Source organism: Pseudophryne corroboree, chromosome 4 (genome assembly GCF_028390025.1).
Source record: "Pseudophryne corroboree isolate aPseCor3 chromosome 4, aPseCor3.hap2, whole genome shotgun sequence".
NCBI lineage: Eukaryota > Metazoa > Chordata > Amphibia > Anura > Myobatrachidae > Pseudophryne > Pseudophryne corroboree.
In genome coordinates this window covers 328,031,794-328,052,378 of record NC_086447.1, presented here as the reverse complement: position 1 = coordinate 328,052,378, position 20,585 = coordinate 328,031,794, and the positions used below count along the sequence as shown (strand labels likewise).

The 20,585-nt window shown below is 45.9% G+C and overlaps 1 protein-coding gene across 1 annotated transcript in view; it reads left to right on the top strand.

Annotated features, from left to right (window-relative positions):
- Positions 1–20,585, top strand: part of LOC134909484 (probable cation-transporting ATPase 13A4) — a 240,195-nt gene that overhangs the window by 161,106 nt on the left and 58,504 nt on the right. Inside the window, exon 23 of the mRNA XM_063916408.1 lies at positions 12,859–12,968. Within this exon, the coding sequence (XP_063772478.1) occupies positions 12,859–12,968 (110 nt within the window). The remainder of the gene's footprint in view (positions 1–12,858; positions 12,969–20,585) is intronic.

Below are 20,585 nucleotides of genomic sequence, written 5' to 3'. Positions count from 1 at the left end.
TTCTTAATAGAAGGTGAAAAGATGTTTGTACCGTACTCACGTATGCACAATGAGTTCTCCTCCTATAAAGGCTAATTGCACCTGCATCTTTAGAGTCCCAATTCCCAAATGGTGACAGGCTGTGGCTTAGGGAGCACTTTGTGCGCATATGAAGGACCCATTCTGCACATGCGCAGGCGCTCCACCATCGGAGATGTACGCAAACCAGCGCAGACACCCCACCATCGGAGATGTTCATACACCAGAATTAGAGGAATCAAAGCAGCTTCTTGCATTAGATAAATTTGGACCAATAGGATTAAATGAGGACATTTTTTCAATGTTTTACTCGATTTTTGCTATTCGATTTTATAGGTGATTATACATATATGTGATTTTGTAATGGAAATCCTTAACCAAACACAAAATCAATAGTCAAAATCAAACAATATTTACTTTAGTAAATTTGGGATTTGATTAATTCAAAAAGAATGTCGATTTCTTTAAATTTAACTTTAAAATCGTATACAAAATCGAATTTTGGTAAATATAACCCTTTAATGTCTTAGCAAGAGCATACAACAGTGTGTATTCAAACACCTCAAAATGATTGCTTTGGTATTTCTGTCTTTGCATACTAGTATTATTCAAATCCAACACAGGGAGGAGAAAAAATAGAATTTATTTTAATATTTAAAATTCTATTGGTTCAGAATTGTTAATACGTTTCTGGGTGTTACCATGGGCTAATCTTTAGCCCTAAAGAATTCTGGGTGATGGACCATGTCTTGAAAAGAATGCATCACAGACGGTGTAATGGTTAGCAGTGGCGTCACTGGGTTTCAAGACAGTGGGTGCCACCCTTTGCACGCATTCAGTGTGCGCTGCCAAAAAGGGGCAGGACCTTGAGTAAAGAGGGCGTGGCCTTACAAGCTGACCCATTTTGACTTGTGTGACTGCACTACTGGCTCCTGCACTGTGACAGGAAACGAATGTTGCACATAATGTTAAATGCAGCACCTGGCTCCTCTCATTGAGGAGGAAACGACATTTTGGTGTCACCCCTCAGAGATTACACCAGGGTGTGGCCTGCACCCCCCTTTGTGATGCCACTGATGGTTAGTATTACTGACTCACAGCACTGAGGTCATGGGTTCAATTCCCACCACAGCGCTAACTGTGTGGAGTTTGTATATTCTCCCCATGCTTGTGTCAGTTTCCTCCCTCTATCCACAAATATACTGGTAGATTAATTGGCTACTGACCAAAAAGTATCTCTAGTGAATATAGATTGTAAGCTCCATTAGGGCAGGAAAAACTGGAAATAAATATTAAGATACTGGGGTAAATTTACTAAGATTCGTATTTTCCCGTTTCAGGTCAAAGTTCAATCACGAATGACATCGAAAGTGTAAAACTGCAACTTTTTGAATTTATTACGCCTAATTTACTAAGCTGTCGTATTCGGATTTTTCATTTGTTCCGATGTCGATGTCATTCGTGTTTTTTTCCCGTTTTTTACGGCAGTGATTAGCAAAACACTGCCGACTTTATCACAATGAATCTCGGCCGGATCTGTGTGATCCGTGCTGGGGTTCATTTTTTATTTTTTTTTAAATACACACTGTAAAACTTTAAAAAAAATTGCGTGGGGTCCCCCCTCCTAAGCATAACCAGCCTCGGGCTCTTTGAGCTGATCCTGGTTGCAGAAATATTGGGGGGAAAATGACATGGGTTCCCCCATATTTAAGCAACCAGCATCGGGCTCTGCGCCTGGTCCTGGTTCCAAAAATACGGGGGACAAAAAGAGTAGGGGTCCCCCGTATTTTTAAAACCAGCACCGGGCTCCACTAGCTGGACAGATAATGCCACAGCCGGGGGTCACTTTTATATAGTGCCCTGCGGCCGTGGCATCAAAAATCCAACTAGTCACCCCTGGCCGGGGTACCCTGGGGGAGTGGGGACCCCTTCAATCAAGGGGTCGTCCCCCCAGCCACCCAAGGGCCAGGGGTGAAGCCCGAGGCTGTCCCCCCCCCCCCCATCCAATTGGCTGCGGATGGGGGGCTGATAGCCTTTTGTGAAAATGAAAAGATATTGTTTTTAGTAGCAGTACTACAAGGCCCAGCAAGCCTCCCCCGCATGCTGGTACTTGGAGAACCACAAGTACCAGCATGCGGCGGAAAAACGGGCCCGCTGGTACCTGTAGTACTACTACTAAAAAAATACCCAAAAAAAGACAATACACACACACCTTGAAAGTAAAGTTTTATTACATGCATCCACACAAACATACATACATACTTACCTTATGTTCACACGAGGGTCTGTCCTCTTCTCCAGTAGAATCCATGGGTACCTGTTGAATAAATTCTATTCACCAGATCCAGGGTCCCAGGCTCCTCGTAGCATCCATTTGTAATCCACGTACTTGAATAAAATAAAAAAACGGAGAGCCGAGCCACGCACTGAAAGGGGACCCATGTTTGCACATGGGCCCCCTTTCCCCGAATGCCAGAAACCCACTCTGACTGATGTCTAAGTGGGTTTCTTCAGCCAATCAGGGAGCGCCACGTTGTAGCACCCTCCTGATCGGCTGTGTGCTCCTGTACTGTCTGACAGGCGGCACACGGCAGTGTTACAATGTAGCGCCTATGCGCTCCATTGTAACCAATGGTGGGAACTTTCTGCTCAGCGGTGAGGTCACTTTCGGTCAACCGCAGGGCAGAAAGTTCCCACCATTGGTTTTTACACTGCAAATTAGATTGCAGATTGATTTCGCCACACCCAAATCTATCTCTCTCTGCACGTTATATCTGTCCCCCCTGCAGTGCACATGGTTTTGCCCAATTGCTAACAGAATTCCTGCTGCGATCAACTTGGAATTACCCCCAGTATTCAGAAGTTCCTTGAAGTCAATAAGGTCATTAAAAGGAACCAACATGGGTTTATGAAGGACAGATCCTGTCAAACCAACTAAGCGCAAACCTAGATCAGGGTAAAGAGGTGGATGTAATCTTTTTAGATTTTGCCAAAGCGTTCGATACTGTACCACACATGAGACTTATCTACAAGCTACAAGAATCAGGGCTAGGAAGCACAATATGCACTTGGGTCAAAAACTGGTTAGATAATAGGGAGCAGCGCGTTGTGTTGTTAATGGATCTTTTTCAACTTGGACTGAAGTGCTAAGTGGTGTGCCGCAAGGCTCAGTATTAGGACCGCTATTGTTCAATATTTTCATTAACGACCTAACAGAAGGTCTAGAGAGCATGGTGTCAATTTTTGCAGATGATACCAAATTGGGTAAAGTTATAAATGCGGAGGGGGATGCTGAGTCACTTCAGAATGACTTAGTTAAATTAGAAGCTTGGGCAGCGAAATGGAGAATGCGCTTCAATACAGACAAGTGTAAGGTAACGCACTGTGGTAACAAGAACAAAAATAACACCTACCTACTAAATGGGGTAAAATTAGGGGATTCTGTACTGGAAAAGGACTTAGGTGTCCTCATAGATAGCAAACTAAGCAGTAGTACCCAAAGTAGGACTGCAGCAAAGAAGGCTAATAAGATATTAGCATGCATAAAACGGGGAATTGATGCTAGGGACGATAGTATTATACTCCCGTTATATAAATCACTTGTGAGGCCACACCTTGAATACTGTGTACAATTCTGGGCACCTTACTACAAAAAGGATATCCTGGAGCTAGAAAAGGTTCAAAGGCGGGCGACCAAACTAATTAAGGGTATGGAGACGCTGGAATACGAGGAAAGGCTTGCAAGACTAGGCATGTTTACACTGGAAAAGAGGAGATTAAGAGGGGACATGATCAACATTTACAAATATATAAGGGGACAATATACAGATCTTGCGCAGGACCTGTTTTTGGTTAGATCAACACAGAGAACTCGTGGACACTCGCTCAGGTTAGAGGAGAGGAGATTCCAGACATTGCGGCGTAAAGGCTTTTTTACGGTAAGGACAATACGTGAATTCCCTGCCTGAGGGAGTTGTAATGGCCAACTCAGTCAACACCTTTAAGAATGGGTTAGATAAATTCCTAATGGATAAGGATATCCAGGGTTACGGGGCATAGTCACGCACTATGGTTATTATAAAAAAGAGGGGTTAATCGGAACGGCAGTCAGCAACTTCAGTCAAAATTTTATACAAAATAATTGTGCATAGGAGACCACAAATAGGTTGAACCCGATGGACAATTGTCTTTTTTCAACCTTAGATACTATGTTACTATATATATATATATATATATATATATATATATATATATATATATATTACTGTGCAAACATTTTAGGCAGATGTGGAAGTGTTATTAATTTATTTTCATCAATTAACAAAATGCAAAGTGAATGTACAGAAGAAAAATCTAAATCAAATGAAAATTTGGTGTGACCACCCTTTGCCTACAAAACAGCATAAATTCTTCTAGGTAAACTTGCACAAAATCAGGGATTTTGTAGGCTTATAGTAGGTGTATGCTTAACCAATCATACAAGAGGACACATGGTAGTTGTACTGCATCAACAAAGTCTTTCCTGGGCAAACAATTCAAAGCAGACTGGGGTTTCAAAATGCGCTGTTCAAGCTCTTTTGAAGAAGCACAAAGAAACAGGCAACGTTGAGGACAGAAACTTAGTTCATCAGATGAACGACACATCATGCTTGCTTCCCTTCAAAATCGGAAGATGTCCAACAGTGCCATCAACTCAGAAATGGCACAAACCAGTGGGACCCAGATACACCCATTTACTGTTCGGAGAAGTCTGTCCAGAAATGGTCTTCTTGGAAGAATTTCGGCAATAAAGCTCAGTGGCTTGCGGTGAGGTCAGTGGCTGGTGAGGCACTACAGCCATAATGTCCACTGGATCCTGCCAATGACCCCTACCGCTGCCGAGCCGATGCCCGCTACTGCCTCTGAGCCGATGCCCGCTGCCACCGCCAATGGCTTACAAACTTGCCCACCATCAACTGACCCAGCCCTCCGCCACTAATTTGATTCTCAGTCCGATGCCGCCAATGCCCGCTGCCTGCCTGCTCATCATACTTGTGATATATTGTACATTTTTATAGAAAGAAAAAAAAATTAGTGTTTGGTACTGGGAAGGGAGTGGGAGGAGGATACAAATGCAATTTTGTTGTCCAGGGCTTCCATTAACTTAATGGAGAAGGGTCTGAATGGGTTAAAAAATGTAAAAAAAAAATGCATGAGGTCCCCCCTCCTTAGTATAACCAGCCTCGGGCTCTTTGAGCCGGTCCTGGTTGTTTAAATACTGGGGGAAAATTGGACAGGGGTTCCCCGTATTTAGACAACCAGCACCGGGCTCTTAGACCGGTCCTGGTTCCAAAAATATGGGGGACAAAAGATGTAGGGGTCCCCCGTATTTTTAAAACCAGCACCGGGCTCCACTAGCCAGGGACATAATGCCACAGCCGGGGGACACATTTATGTAGGTCCCTGCGGCGTGGCATTACCCCCCCAACTAGTCACCCTTGGCCGGGGTTCCCTGGAGGAGTGGGGACCCCTTAAATCAATGGGTCCCCACCTCCAGGCACCCAAGGGCCAGGGGTGAAGCCCGAGGCTGTCCCCAGCACCCCTGGGCGGTGGGTGCCAGGCTGATAGCCATGTGTGTAAAAAAAGAATATATTTTTTGTTGTGGAACTACAAGGCCCAGCAATCCTCCCCCGCTTGCTGGTACTTGGAGAACCTCATGTACCAGCATGCGGGGAAATAACGGGCCTGCTGGTACCTGTAGTTCTACAAAAACAAAAATACCCAAATAAAAACACAACACACACACCGTAATAGTAAAAATTTATTAAAACACACTTACACACTCACACATACTTACCTACATCCCACACCGGTCACGTCCACTTGTCCATGTAGAATCCAATAGGTGGTTCCTGTAAAAATGAGAGAGAGATTACTTAACTACATCCCACGCCGATCACGTCCACTTGTCCAGTAGAATCCAATTGGGGTACCTGTAAAAATTTTAATTATACTTACAAAGTAATCCACAGGAAGAGAGAGAGAGAGAGAGAGAGAGAGAGAGAGAGAGAGAGAGAGAGAGAGAAATGAATGAATATTATGCACTCGCTGGCGCGGGAAGACGTTAGCACAGACAGGGGAGAGTGCTGCTGCTGGCTGGGAGGATGGAGCAGGCGCCCCCAATAGTTGTGAGCCCAGTAGCTGTGCCCCCAGTAGTTGTGACCACTCTAGCTGTGCCCCCAGTAGCTTTGCCCCCTGTAGCTTTGCCCCGAGTAGTTGTGGCCCCTGTAGTTGTGCCCCTTGTAGCTGTGCCCCCTGTAGCTTTGCCCCCAGTAGCTGTGCCCCTTGTGGCTGTGCCCCCAGTAGTTGTGACCCCTGTAGCTGTGCCCCTTGTAGCTGTGCCCCCTGTAGCTTTGCCCCCAATAGCTGTGCCCCCTTGCTGTGCTTCTTGTAGCAGTGCCCCGAGTAGTTGTGCCCCCTGTAGTTGTGCCCCCTGTTGCTGTGCCCCATCGCTGTGCCCCCAGTAGTAGTGCTCCCAGTCGCTGTGCCCCCTGTAGCTTTGCCCCCTGTAGCTTTGCCCCCAGTAGCAGTGCCCCGAGTAGCTTTGCCCCCAGTAGCTGTGCCCCCTGTAGCTTTGCCCCCAGTAGCTGTGCCCCCTTGTGGCTGTGCCCCCAGTAGTTGTGACCCCTGTAGCTGTTCCCCCAGTTGCTGTGACCCCTGTAGCTGTGCCCCCAGTAGCAGTGCCCCTTGTGGCTGTGCCCCCAGTAGTTGTGCCCCCTGTAATTGTGCCCCCAGTAGCTGTGACCCCTGTAATTGTGCCCCTTGCAGCTGTGCCCCCTGTAGCTGTGCCCCTTGTAGTTGTGCCCCCTGTAGCTTTGCCCCCAGTAGCTGTGCCCCTTGTGGCTGTGCCCCCTGTAATTGTGCCCCCAGTAGCTGTGACCCCTGTAATTGTGCCCCTTGCAGATGTGCCCCTTGTAGTTGTGCCCCCAGTCGCTGTGCCCCTTGTAGTTGTGCCCACAGTTGCTGTGCCCCTTGTAGTTGTGCCCCCTGTAGTTGTGCCCCCTATAGCTGTGCCCTCAGTAGCAGTGCCCCTTGTGGCTGTGCCCCCAGTAGTTGTGCCCCCTTTAATTGTGCCCCCAGTAGCTGTGTCCCACAGTAGCTGTGACCCCTGTAATTGTGCCCCTTGCAGCTGTGCCCCCTGTAGCTGTGCCCCTTGTAGTTGTGCCTACAGTTGCTGTGCCCCTTTTAGTTGTGCCCCCAGTTGCTGTGCCCCCTGTAGCTGTATGCCCAGGTGCTGTGCCCCCAGTAGCAGTGCCCCTTGTGGCTGTGCCCCCAGTAGTTGTGACCCCTGTAATTGTGCCCCCAGTTGCTGTGACCCCTGTAGCTGTGCCCCCTGTAGTTGTGCCCCCTGTAGCTGTGCCCCCTGTAGCTGTGCCCCCAGTAGCTGTGCCCCCTGTAGCTTTGCCCCCAGTAGCTGTGCCCCTTGAGGCTGTGTCCCCTGTAATTGTGCCCCCTGTAATTGTGCCCCCAGTAGCTGTGCCCCCAGTAGCTGTGACCCCTGTAATTGTGCCCCTTGCAGCTGTGCCCCCTGTAGCTGTGCCCCTTGTAGTTGTGCCCCCAGTCGCTGTGCCCCCTGTAGCTGTGTCCCTTGTAGTTGTGCCCACAGTTGCTGTGCCCCTTGTAGTTGTGCCCCCAGTTGCTGTGCCCCCTGTAGCTGTGCCCCCTAGTGCTGTGCCCCCTGTAGTAGTGCCCACAGTTGCTGTGCCCCCTGTAGTTGTGCCCCCAGTTGCTGTGCCCCCTGTAGCTGTGCCCCCTGTAGTTGTGCCTCTATAGATGTGCCCCCAGTTGCAGTGCCCCCAGGTGCTGTGCCCCTTGTACTTGTGCCCCTTGTACTTGTGCCCCTGTAGCTGTGCCCCTTGTACTTCTGCCTCTTGTACTTCTGCCCCTGTAGCTGTCCCCCCCTTAGCTGTGCCCCCTGTAGCTGTGCCAGTGCCCCAAACACATAAAAAAAATAGACACACACACATACACACACACACACACACACTTACCGCTCCTGCAGCGCTGCCTCCATCTCCGTCCGCCGGCTACTCTCTGCTGTACTATGGGAGAGATGTCATGACTCATGACGTCTCTCCCATAGTAGCGCCGCTCAGACTAGGGGTCAATTATGACCTCTGGTGTCAGTCAGCGGCGCTGGCTGCAGCCCACACAGCCCACGGCGCCTGCTGCAGCCAGGAAGGGGGCTCGCTACTGATTGAACAGCGGATCCAGCGCTGGATCCGCTGGGCCAATCACATTTGGGGGACTGACATCGGGGCTGAATGCACGCCCCTGCCATTGAGGCACCTGTAGTGGTGCCGCTTCCCCATTCTTTTTCAATGGGCTTTCACAGCCCATTGCTGCGCCCCGCCCCCCGCTGCCCGGACTTTAACGTTAGGTGCGGGAGGCACCTCTCCCGCTGCCTCCCAGCCTAACATTTCCACAGGGGAAATTATTAAAATAATGAAAGAAGAAATTTATCACAGAATCTGTGCTATAAATATCTTCTTTTTATTATTTGAATCATTATGACAGGGGAGGCACTGCCTCCCCTGACTGCACGTCCCTGATAAAGCTATACTTTCTAAGTGGAAACAAGGCCAAGTGACTTAAGTATGCACAAAAACATAAGAACTGGAGTGCAGAAAACTGTCAGCAACGGCTCTGGACTGATCTCAACATCAAGAAGTCTGTCTGGGAGTATATGAAGAAACAGAAATATTTGAACAAGTCTACAATCAAGATGTTTGGAACAACTACCCTGATGATTTTCTTCAAAAACTGTGTGCAAGTGTACCTAGAAGATATGATGCTGTTTCGAAGGTAGTCACAGCAAATTTTGATTTAATTTAGATTTCTCTTCTGCTCATTCAATTTGCATTTTGTTAATTGATAAAAACAAACTATTAACACTTCTATTTTTATAGCATTCTTACTGTGCAGCATTTTTTCAACTTTTGCAGAGTTCTGTGTGTGTGTGTGTGTGTGTGTGTGTGTGTGTGTGTGTGTGTGTGTGTGTGTGTGTGTGTGTGTGTGTATATATATATATATATATCTAGAGAGAGAGAGAGAGAGCACTCCCAGGATTGTAATAAGGTGACCTGCCCCATAACACGCTAGATCAACGTTTCAGTTTTATTTTTCAAAACTTTCGTCAGGATAAAGAATACATAAACCGTATCTTACCTTTATAGATGTACCCCCTACGTGAAGTGCAGATGGGAGTGACGTCACAAACTTGCGACGCGCGATCCTCTACGCTGCTCCCGCCCCTGGTGCAACCAAGCAAACAAACAAACAAACAATCAATCAATCAATCATAAAAACCATCACCAAAATTTCATGACAATGTCCATGATAGAGTCGATAAAGGAATTCAGAAACGCTTCAGCATACCACACAAATTCATGTGAGATGTGCTGCAGTGAATACTCAGGAATGAACTATCCATAATTCATGGTATACCCATAAACTATAGAGAACATGGCAGGACGGACAAACAATATAATGACTAGTGACAGAGAACTGTACACCTGTAAATGATAATAAACATAATGGCTCAAACTTGCAACATGATAAATGGCAACAGAATAAATGTATCACTTTAATGTTAAAATGTTAGTACATAATTATGTGGTATATGTCAAGGATCTAATGTCTCTTTCAGAGAAAACTGTTCCATGAAATATACTCATTCAAGAGGGAGAAATAGTGTTCAATTTATAAATCCAGCGTGCTTCCACTTGTAGCAGCCACTTACCTCTGTCTCCTCCTCTGATATCGGGGGGGGGGGGGGTGAGCTATAATTTTGTAGCGTAAGGCGGCTAAACTATGTTTGTTCACTCTAAAATGTCTTGCTACAGGTTGCTCTTGATTGCCGTCCTCAAGTGCCTGCCTGATGGCCATCCTATGTGTGGCCATTAGTTCCTTAAACATACAAGTGGTTTTACCTACGTAAACCAAACCGCAGGGACACCGAATAATGTATATAACAAATTTACTGCTCCATGTTACCACATGTCAAATAGGGATACGTGCTATTGTATGTGGATGTGAGAAATCACTACCTGCTTCCATGTAGCTGCAAGTCGTGCAGCCGGTACATTGATAGCAGCCAGGTTTACGATGCAAAAACTTTGAACTTATCCGTGTTTGTAACCGAGAGATGTCATTACGGACTAACAGATCTTTCAGAATTTTGTCCCTGGAGTAGCTTGAAAGGATTTTCTTATTCTTAACAAATTTAAGGTCAGGGTCACGTTTGACAATAGTCCACATCTGTTGGATGTACCTTTTATTTCAGGGACTATGATGATGATATTGTTGCACAAATACCAGTCTGTCTTTCATGGAGTCTTTCTTTTTGCGTAGGTTTAAGTAGCTTTTTCCTTAGTGTAGATAATGCCCTATTCTTGGCCACTACAAGATCTTTCTTTTGATAACCACAGTGTACTGCACTGCAGGGGAGGCAGATATAACATGTGCAGAACGAGTTAGATTTGGATGGGTTATTTTGTTTCTGTGCAGGGTAAATACTGGCTACTTTATTTCTACACTGCAAATTAGATTGCAGATTTAACACACCACACCCAAATCTAACTCTCTCTGCACATGTTATATCTGCCCCCCCTGCAGTGCACATGGTTTTGCCCAACTGCTAACAAAATTCCTGCTGCGATCAACTTGGAATTACCCCCATGGTTTTGACCAATTGCTAACAAACTTGCTGCTGCGATCAACTCAGAATTAGCCCCCTGGTTTTGCCCATTAAAGAAAAAATTTGCTGCTGCGATCAGATCTGAATTAGGCCCTCAGTGATGAGTCAGTCAGTCAGTCAGTGAGGGCTTTCCCATTTATATATACAAATATAGCAGCACAGAATGGGCGGCACTCCAAGGATTTTTCAATAAATACAACTACAAACGCTAGATGTCAGTCAACGTTTCAGTTGTTTTTATTAACACCTTTTTTAGTCAGGATACAAATACAATAAACCTCTTTCCTTAAATAACACCAGTGAATGAAAAGTGGTCCCAGCAACTCCCGCACTTCCGGGAACGGGCTGGATGACGTCACAAGCAGCCCTGGCGGTGGCGCAATGGGGGGGCGGAGCCTGTTACTATGGTGAACCTTCACCTAAACAAACGGGGCTGTTTGTTACTACAGATGAAAACGATGCTGGCTAATACTACAACAAGCACACATAAACATTACAGACACACTGAAACATGAAACCAGTTACCCTCACTGCAAGGATGATTTGAAATAAGGAACTGCTCTTGCATGATACTAAACAATAGCAAATCTCAACATTACTGTCATCAATTTTCAAATATCACATAAGAGAAATAAAAGCATCAACTGCAGTCAAAGCTGTAATATACTGTTAAACTAATGTGCAAGAAATGCCATCCAATGAAGCAGCAATAATAGGGTATGTCCACTGAAAAAAACACTTGAAACTTATTAGATCATTGCAGCATTCATAAGAGAACATCTAGACTGATAATAGCAGTCACCATAGGTACTAGATATATTAGAACCGAGTCCTACAGTTTTCAGATGCTTAAAGGAAGCAAAGCAAGGACAGGTTTTCATTAAGCCCAGCTGGGGCCACAGTGTTCAGTTCAAAGATCCATCTCGCCTCTAATTGAAGCAGACTTTTATTACGGTCTCCCCCTCTTGTCATTGGGGGGACGTGATCGATTAATTTGTAATGTAGAGATGCCATAGAGTGCCAGCCCGTACAGTATATCGGTACCATCGGACAGTGTGTACTGGTGACCTCATATACGATGTGCGGTCCCGCGGCTCGTATACGATGTCACATATCTTTTGTTCTGCACTTGAGAGCAAAATATATGTGACTGCCCTGCATGCTCTGGGATATGAGCGGATGTGGTCATAGCCAATACATCGTACAGAGGGGGTCATAATGACCCGATCACATGCTGCAGTTTATCGCAGCACAGCAATCGGGTCAGAACTGCGCAGAGCTACGAGGTCGCTGGGCGGGGGGAGGCAAACGGCAGTGTTTGGCCACCGTTTCGTGGGCGCGGTCCAGCCAACGCAGGTGTGGCCGTACCGTGCGGGGGCGGGCCGCAGTGGCTGCGTGACGTCACACGCAGCCACTGCGGGCCGGGGAGCGACGAGTAGCTCCCGGCCAGCACGCTAAAGCATCGCCGCTGTGCGATGCTTTAGCACTTCTGCGGGGGGCATTGACATGCAGGGCGGGATAGCCCTGTGCTGGGCATCCCCCCGCATGTCTATTGTCATGATCGTAGCCCTGCAAAACTTTGCAGGGCTACGATCAACTCGGAATGACCCCCAGTGTGTATGCACTTCCGATGTATCGTTTGCAATGTCACATCTAGTGACCATGTCAACCTATAGACCGTGTCCACCTAATTCATGTCGACCAATAGTGGTCAACCTAATGAGCGCTGATCTCAGTGCTGTCGACCTAAAGACCGGATCCCCATGAGCCTACTAGTGGCTGGTACCGTGACATTGACTATGCTGTCCAGTTGCCTGCAAGAGAGAGGAGCTGGCCCCTGTTAGAGACTGCACACAGGACACCTCCTCTCTTAATACACCCCTGGTCATGACGGCTACATTCATAAGTGGATGGGTGGGACTGGTGCGGCAACATACATGCAGCCCACTCTGAATACAGGCAGAGATCCATAGTTATTTCTGAGCACATAATGCAGCTGCAAATGTGACTTAATTGGATGCGACTCTAAATCACACCCTGAATCTCTCAAATACAAATTAATTTTTTAAGAAATAATATATCAATCTTATTTTGTATTCTAGGCTTTAAAAATGGCACATGCTGGAATATCGCTGTCTGAGCAGGAGGCATCTGTGGCTTCACCATTCACATCTCAAATAACAAATATTCAGTGTGTTCCTGACCTCATAAAGTAAGTGTTTCTGATAGTCTGATATTGTGTCAGACACAACAGGACTTACCCAGCCAGATGCTGCTGTCTCCTGGGACTTAGGTTTGCTGACTCTAAGTGAATGTCTCCATTTTCTGCTTGAGGCTCTAGTACAGGAGTGTCTGAAAATCTCTTGCTATCTACTAAGTAGAGATATTGTTACATCCCTCAGAAGCGCACCCAAACAATAGGGGCATGGAAAAGCTTCAGCTAGATGTGGCTTCAACCAGCCACAGCATCGTAGAAGCAAGCTAATAAAAATCAGCCTGATTCTCATTGGCTGCAGCTGCTACTAAACGTTCACCACAGTCGATTGGTTGAGTGTCCATGGTTGAACGTTTGATCATAAGAGACGTTTTGCCCAAATCTGCTCTAGTACATATTGTCTTCCTATAGGAAAAGGGAAAGCGGATCGCTTCTTGCTGCGTTAACCTTCAGTCATGTGATCACTGAAGATGGGTTTTTCTATTATGCAGCATCTTTACTTTCACTCTGAGTACAGGAAGTTACCAGAGAATTAGTCTTCACACTCCTAGTCTTCAGTATTTCAGACCATTAATTTAATGCTTTCTGTGTATGACTGGCCTTGTTCCTGACCTCTCTCCTGAGTGTACTCTTGACACAGTCATGACCTTGGTTTGTACCTGACCTTACTACTGCTATATCCGTTTGGCTTTGTCATTTCTTCTCCATTACCAGACCCAGCTTGCTGATTATACTATCATGCTCAGAACCAACCCAAGGGGCAGTGACCAGTGTGCTGGGTGCAGCTAAATTCATACCTACTTGTGGTGGCCAACATTCACCTCTCACATCAATGGCATGTGGTGTTCCACAGTTTCCACGTTGTTTAATCGCTATGGTGCCATTTGTCATGACACACCTTCACCAAAGCAGCATACAAACAGGTCACAAACTGCTGTGTTTCAGAAAAATGGCCACCTTTGGCCCAAAAAACGATAATCATTCCTTTTTGCCACTCCTATAATTCACCCTTCATCCATGACAGCAATGAGTGATATGTGTGCAGATGGCCTATATCACACCTTATATTCCCACCAAGCCAGTGCATGACACATGATGTACTTCATAGGCCATGCCAGGGGTTAAATTACCATTGGTGCAGCAGGGGCATTGCACTGGGGCCCCTGAGGACTAAGGGCCCACTGCTGCCCAGACCTTCAATGAGTTATCCCCAGCTCCCCCCCAACAGATCATTTTGAGCAATGTGGGATGAATGGCACAGTGCAGAGAGCAGGGTGGGCACCACAGCCTGGGGGACCTGCCCCTTATCTTAGGTAGGCAGGGCTGACCTTGTCTGTGCCGGACTGATATGGGAGTCCTGAAGTAAATACAGCTCACACCCAGTGTAACTGGGACTGTCAGAGTCTGCATGACCAATTGCTAAACTGATGAAAGTACAAGGGGCAGAGGATAGAGTAGAGGCTGCTGTGTTCCTGACCCCACCAAGGTACATGTCCCCTATTCTCCATACCTCGCAGGATATTGTGCTTGACCCCTGTCACCCTCTGACTCTCCGTCAACCACAATCTCCCTGTAACCCTCTCCGTGTCACTCACTGCCTCTCCCTGTCACCCACTGCCTCCACTTGCCTTCCGTTTTAACCCTCTGCCTCTCTATGTCAACCTCTGACTTCCCCTGCCTTACTCTGTCACCTTCTGCCTCTCTCTGTCACCCATTGCCATGTAACATATTGTGAACTTGTGTTGGGGTGGAGGAGGGGTACCCAAATATATTTTTGCACGTGGGCCCACCACACACAAATTCCATCACTGGACTATATGCTTCCAATGTCAAATGTAGGAGGTGGTCATAATAATGTAACTCGACCATGTATTTGTATTAAGTCCTGGACTATGTCATGGTTAAAAATCTAAATATTAGTTTTTGGGGAATATTCTCTGTGAAGCAAAGTGGAATACATGTGCACTATATAATTGTTGCATTGTAATTAAAAATAATAATATTAAAATTAGAGCTGTGCGGCGGGCACTTTTCGTGTTTTGTGTTTTGGTTTTGGTTCTGGTACCATGCTCGTGTTTTGGATCTGGATTGGATTTGCCAAAACCACCCTTTTGTGTTTTGGTTTTGGATCTGGATGATTTTTGAAAAAAACATAAAAAAAGCTAAAATCACAGAATTTGGGGGTAATTTTTATCCTGCGCTATTATTAACCTAAATAACATTCATTTCCACTCATTTTCAATCTATTCTGAACACCCCACACCTCACAATATTATTTTTATGCCAAAAAGTTGCACTGAGGTGGCTGTATGACTAAGCTAAGCGACACAAGTGTGCGGCACAAACACCTGACTCATCTAGGAGTGGCACTGCAATGTCAGACAGGATGGCAGATTTAAAAAATAGGCCCCAAACAGCACATGATGCAAAGAAGAAAAAGAGGTGCAATGAGGTAACTGTATGACTAAGCCAGGCGACTCAAGTGTGCGGCACAAACAACATGGGATGTGCTGGAATTTGCCAAGATGTAATACAAGCACAATATTGGTGGCACAGGAGAGCGTACCCCTAAACCACACTCACACAGCAAAGCCTGTAAAATTCATTTGGATAATAATAACCCTTTTATTTGGAGCTATTATAATAATATGCAGCACAGGCGAGCGTACCCCTACACCACACAGGGCAATCCCTGTAAAAATTATTTGAATAATATAAGTAATGTATATAACCCTTTTATTTGGAGTAAATAATATACAGCACAAGACACCACCACTGGACTAATGCAGCACAAGACAGCATCTGGACTGGACTTATACGGCAGTACCCCTGGACTTGTACGGCAGTGTCAAACAGGATGGCACTTTAAAAAACTAGTCCCCAAACAGCACATGATGCAAAGAAGAAAAAGAGGTGCAAGATGGAATTGTCCTTGGGCCCTCCCACGCAGGAAATGCACACTTTAACAAACCAATAATTTCAGCGACAGGGTCTGCCACACAGCTGTGGCTGAAATGATTGGCTTGTTTGGGCCCCCACAAAAAAAGAAGCAATCAATCCCCCCACCAAAAAAGAAACAATCAATTTCTCCTTGCACAAACTGGCTCTACAGAGGCAAGATTTCGACCTCATCCTCATCCTCCGATTCCTCACCCCTTTCAGGGTGTACATCCTCCTCCTCACAGAGTATTAATTCGTCCCCACTGGAATCCACCATCACAGGTCCCTGTGTACTTTCTGGAGGCAATTTCTGGTAAAGGTCTTCCCGGAGGAATTTATAATTCATTTTGATGAACATCATCTTCTCCACATTTTGTGGAAGTAACCTCCTACGCCGATCGCTGACAAGGTTACTGGCTGCACTAAACACTCTTTCGGAGAACACACTGGAGGGGGAGGCAACTTATGTAAAATAAAGCCAGTTTCTGCAAGGGCATCCAAAGTGCCTCTTTTTCCTGCCAGTATACATACAGACTGCCTGACATGCCTACTTGGATGCTGTCACTCATATAATCCTCCATCATTCTTTCAATGGTGACAGAATCATATTCAGTGACAGTAGACATTTCAGTAATTATTGGCAGGTCCTTCTGTCCGAACCAGATGTTGGCACTCGCTCCTGACTGCCCTGCATCACCGCCAGCGGGTGGGCTAGGGAATCTTATCCTTTTCCTTGCAGCCCCAGTGGCGGGAGAAATTGAAGGAGGAGCTGTTGATGGGTCACGTTCAGCTTGAGTTGACAATTTACTCACAAGCAGGTCTTTGCACCTCTGCAGACTTGTGTCTGCCAGAAAGAGAGATACAACTTAGGCTTTAATCCTAGGATCGAGCACGGTGGCCAAAATGTAGTACTCTGATTTCAACAGATCGACCACCCTTGAATCCTGGAAAAGGAAATGAAGGGCTCCATCCACAAGTCCCACATACTTAGCGGAATCGCTCCATATTAGCACCTCCTTCAATTTCTCCAGCTGCTTCTGCAAAAGCCTGATGAGGGGAATGACCTGACTCAAGCTGGCAGTGTATGAACTGACTTCACGTGTGGCAAGTTTGAAAGGTTGGAGAGCCTTGCACAAGATGGAAATCATTCTCCACTGCGCTTGAGTCAGGTGCATTCCCCCTCCTTTGCCTCTATCGTAGGTGGATATATAGGCTTGAATGGCCTTTTGCTGCTCCTCCATCCTCTGAAGCATATAGAACAGAGATTTTAAACCTTTTACAACTCGCAGCAAACTTAACAAGATTTAAATATTGCCAAGGCACATTCATATATAATGGTGATGCATAGTGCAGTTGCGTGTCCTAGGATGTCATGACGCAGCTTCTCCACAGGTAACGCCTGAGCCACATCTGAGAAAGCCAGAAGAGCCCAACACTGCCCAGGACAAAATTAGAACTAGCTCTGCAACCACTAAACCCCCCAGTATTGATCATTCCAGGGCCTCAGTAGCGGCAAAAGACTGACGGGCCTGGCACTGCTTCTATGGCAGCACACCTGGAGACTGCTCAGGGCACACTAGTGTGCCACGGCACAGTGGTTGAAAAACACTGATATAGAGTGTTGAATTCCACCTCGTTACCACCTCTTGCTTCAGGTGATTGCAGGGCAGGTTCAGAAGTGTTTGCTGGTGCTCCAGTCTTCGGCACGCAGTGGCTGAAAGTGGCCTGCAATTTTTCAGGCCACCGACAGCATCTCCTGCACGCCCCTGTCATTTTTCAAAAAATTCTGCACCACCAAATTAATTGTATGTGCAAAACATGGGATGTGCTGGAATTTTCCCAGATGTAATGCACGCACAATATTGGTGGCATTACCCAATATCGCAAATCCCCAGAAGAGTCTAAGTGGGGTAAGCCCTCAGTGCAGTGATGTCCCTCAGTTTCCATAAGAAGTTGTCAGTGGTGTGCCTCTTATGGAAAGCGGTGATACATAGCGTAGCCTGCCTAGGAATGAATTGGCGTTTGCGAGATGCTGCTACTGGTGCCGCTGCTGTTGTTACTGCGGGAGGCAATACATCTACCCAGTAGGCTGTTAGTCATATAGTCCTTAGTCTGCCCTGTTCCACTTGTCCACATGTCCGTGGTTAAGTGGACAGTGGGTACAACTGCATTTTTTATGACGCTGAGGACACTTTTTTCTCATGTCTGTACATTCTCAGTATCGCCTGCCTAGTGAAGTGGAATCTAGATGGGATTTGGTACCGGGGACACACTACCTCCATCAATTCTCTGAGTCCCACTGAACTTATGGTGGATACCGGATGCACGTCTAACACCAACATAGCTGTCAAGGCCTCCGTTATCCACTTTGCAACAGGATGACTGCTGTCATATTTCATCTTCTTTGCAAAGGACTGTTGGACAGTCAATTACTTAGTGTAAGTGGGACAAGTGGTCTTCCGACTTCCCCTCTGGGATGACGATTGACTCCCAGCAACAGCAGCAGCAGTAGTCGTACCACTCAAGGATCCTCTGGAGGAATCCCGGTTAGGAGAGGACTCCTCAGTCTTTCCAGTGACATGGCCTGCAGGACTACTGACATTCCTGACTGAGGAGGAAGTTGACGTTGAGGGAGTTGGTGGTGTGGCTTGCAGGAGCTTGGGTACAAGAGGAAGAAGGGATTTAGGTTTCAGTGGACTGCTTACGCTCTTACCCAAAGTTTCTGAACTTGACAATGACTTCTGATAAATGCGCAGCAGGTGACGTATAAAAGAGGATGTTCCTAGGTGGTTAACATTATTACAGATTGACAGAGGCAACACTTATTACAGATTGACAGAGGCAACACACGGCTTGATACCTGTTGTCCGGATTTGTGGAGAAATAATTCCACACTGAAGAGGTTGCTTTTTTGGTATTTTGCCAAGGCATCACAATGGGCTTCTTCATCCCACGGACAACAACTGTCTCCCCCGGTGCCTGATTTAAACAAACCACATCACCGTAAGAATCCTCATCGTCAACTTCCTCCTCAGTGCCAGCATAACCCGTATCCTCATCCTGGAGTACTTCAACAGTGACATCTTCAATTTGAATATCAGAAACTGGACTGTGGGTGCTACTTCCAGCACTTGTAGAGGGCGTGCAAATGGTGGAAGGAGCCACCTCTTCCCATCCAGTGTTGGGAAGGTCAGGCATCGCAACCGCCGACACACTTGGACTCTCCTTGGGGATTTGTGATACCATCTTAGAATGCACAGTTCTTTGCTGTGCTTTTTCCAGCTTAACTCATTATTTTTCTAGCGGATGGATGAGGGCTTCTATCATCATGTGAAGCTGAACCACTAGTCTTGAACATAGGCCAGGGCCTTAGCCGTTCCTTGCCACTCTGTGTCGTAAGTGGCATATTGGCTAGTTTATGTTTCTCCTCAGACCATTTAAATTATTTTTTTTGGGTCTCTTTGCTGAACTTTGGCTTTTTGTATTTTACATGCCCTCTACTATCACATTGGGCATTGGCCTTGGCAGACAACGTTGATGGCATTTCATCGTCTATGTCATGACTAGTGGCAGCAGCTTCAGCACTAGTAGGAAGTGGTTTTGATCTTTCCCTATTTTATCCTCCAAATTTTTGTTCTCCATTATTTTTCTGGAGTTATATAACACAATATGTGGCACAGGACAGCGTATCCCTACACCACACAGGGCAAACCCTGTAAAAATTATTTGGATTAACTATTAATAACACCTTTTAAATGGAGTAAATAATTTACAGCACAGGACCGTATCACTGGACTTATATGGCAGTATCACTGGAATTATATGGCAGTATTATTGGACTTATACGGCAGTACCACTGGACTGGATTTATACGGCAGTACCACTGGACTTATACTGCAGTACCACTGGACTGGATTTATACAGCAGTACCACTGGAATTATATGGCAGTATCACTGGAATTATATGGCAGTATCACTGGACTTATACGGCAGTACCACTGGACTTATACGGCAGTACCACTGGACTTATACTGCAATATCACTGGATTTATATGGCAGTATCACTGGACTGGACTTACACAGCAGAATCACTAAACTTATACGGCAGTACCACTGGACTTATATGGCAGTACCACTGGACTGGATTTATACGGCAGTACCACTGGATTTATACGGCAGTACCACTGGACATATATACGGCAATATCAGTGGAATTATATGGCAGTACCATTAGATATATATATGGCAGTATCACTGGATTTATATGGCAGTACCACTGGACATATACGGCAGTATCACTGGACTGGATTTATACGGCAGTATCACTGAATATATACGGCAGTACTACACATATATGGAAAAACAAAAGACAAAATAAATCCTTTTTGGGAGCACTCTTATTTGAAAATAATAATAATCAATCAAAACAATATACAATGAGATGATGTGATAATGAATAATCTAAAACTTAACATTTATTCTGTTCCCTTAAAATATCGACCTATACGGTCCAAAATAATTAGAATCTCTATCTTAATTTCTAAATAAGAGATGGGAGGGTGAAATATAGATTAAAATAGTGAGAGTGAGCAGCATAGAACTGCTCCACCAATGTTTCTCAAATGGAAATGTAGGTGATCATCTTGGTGATATCCACAGTGCCTGGTATTCCTA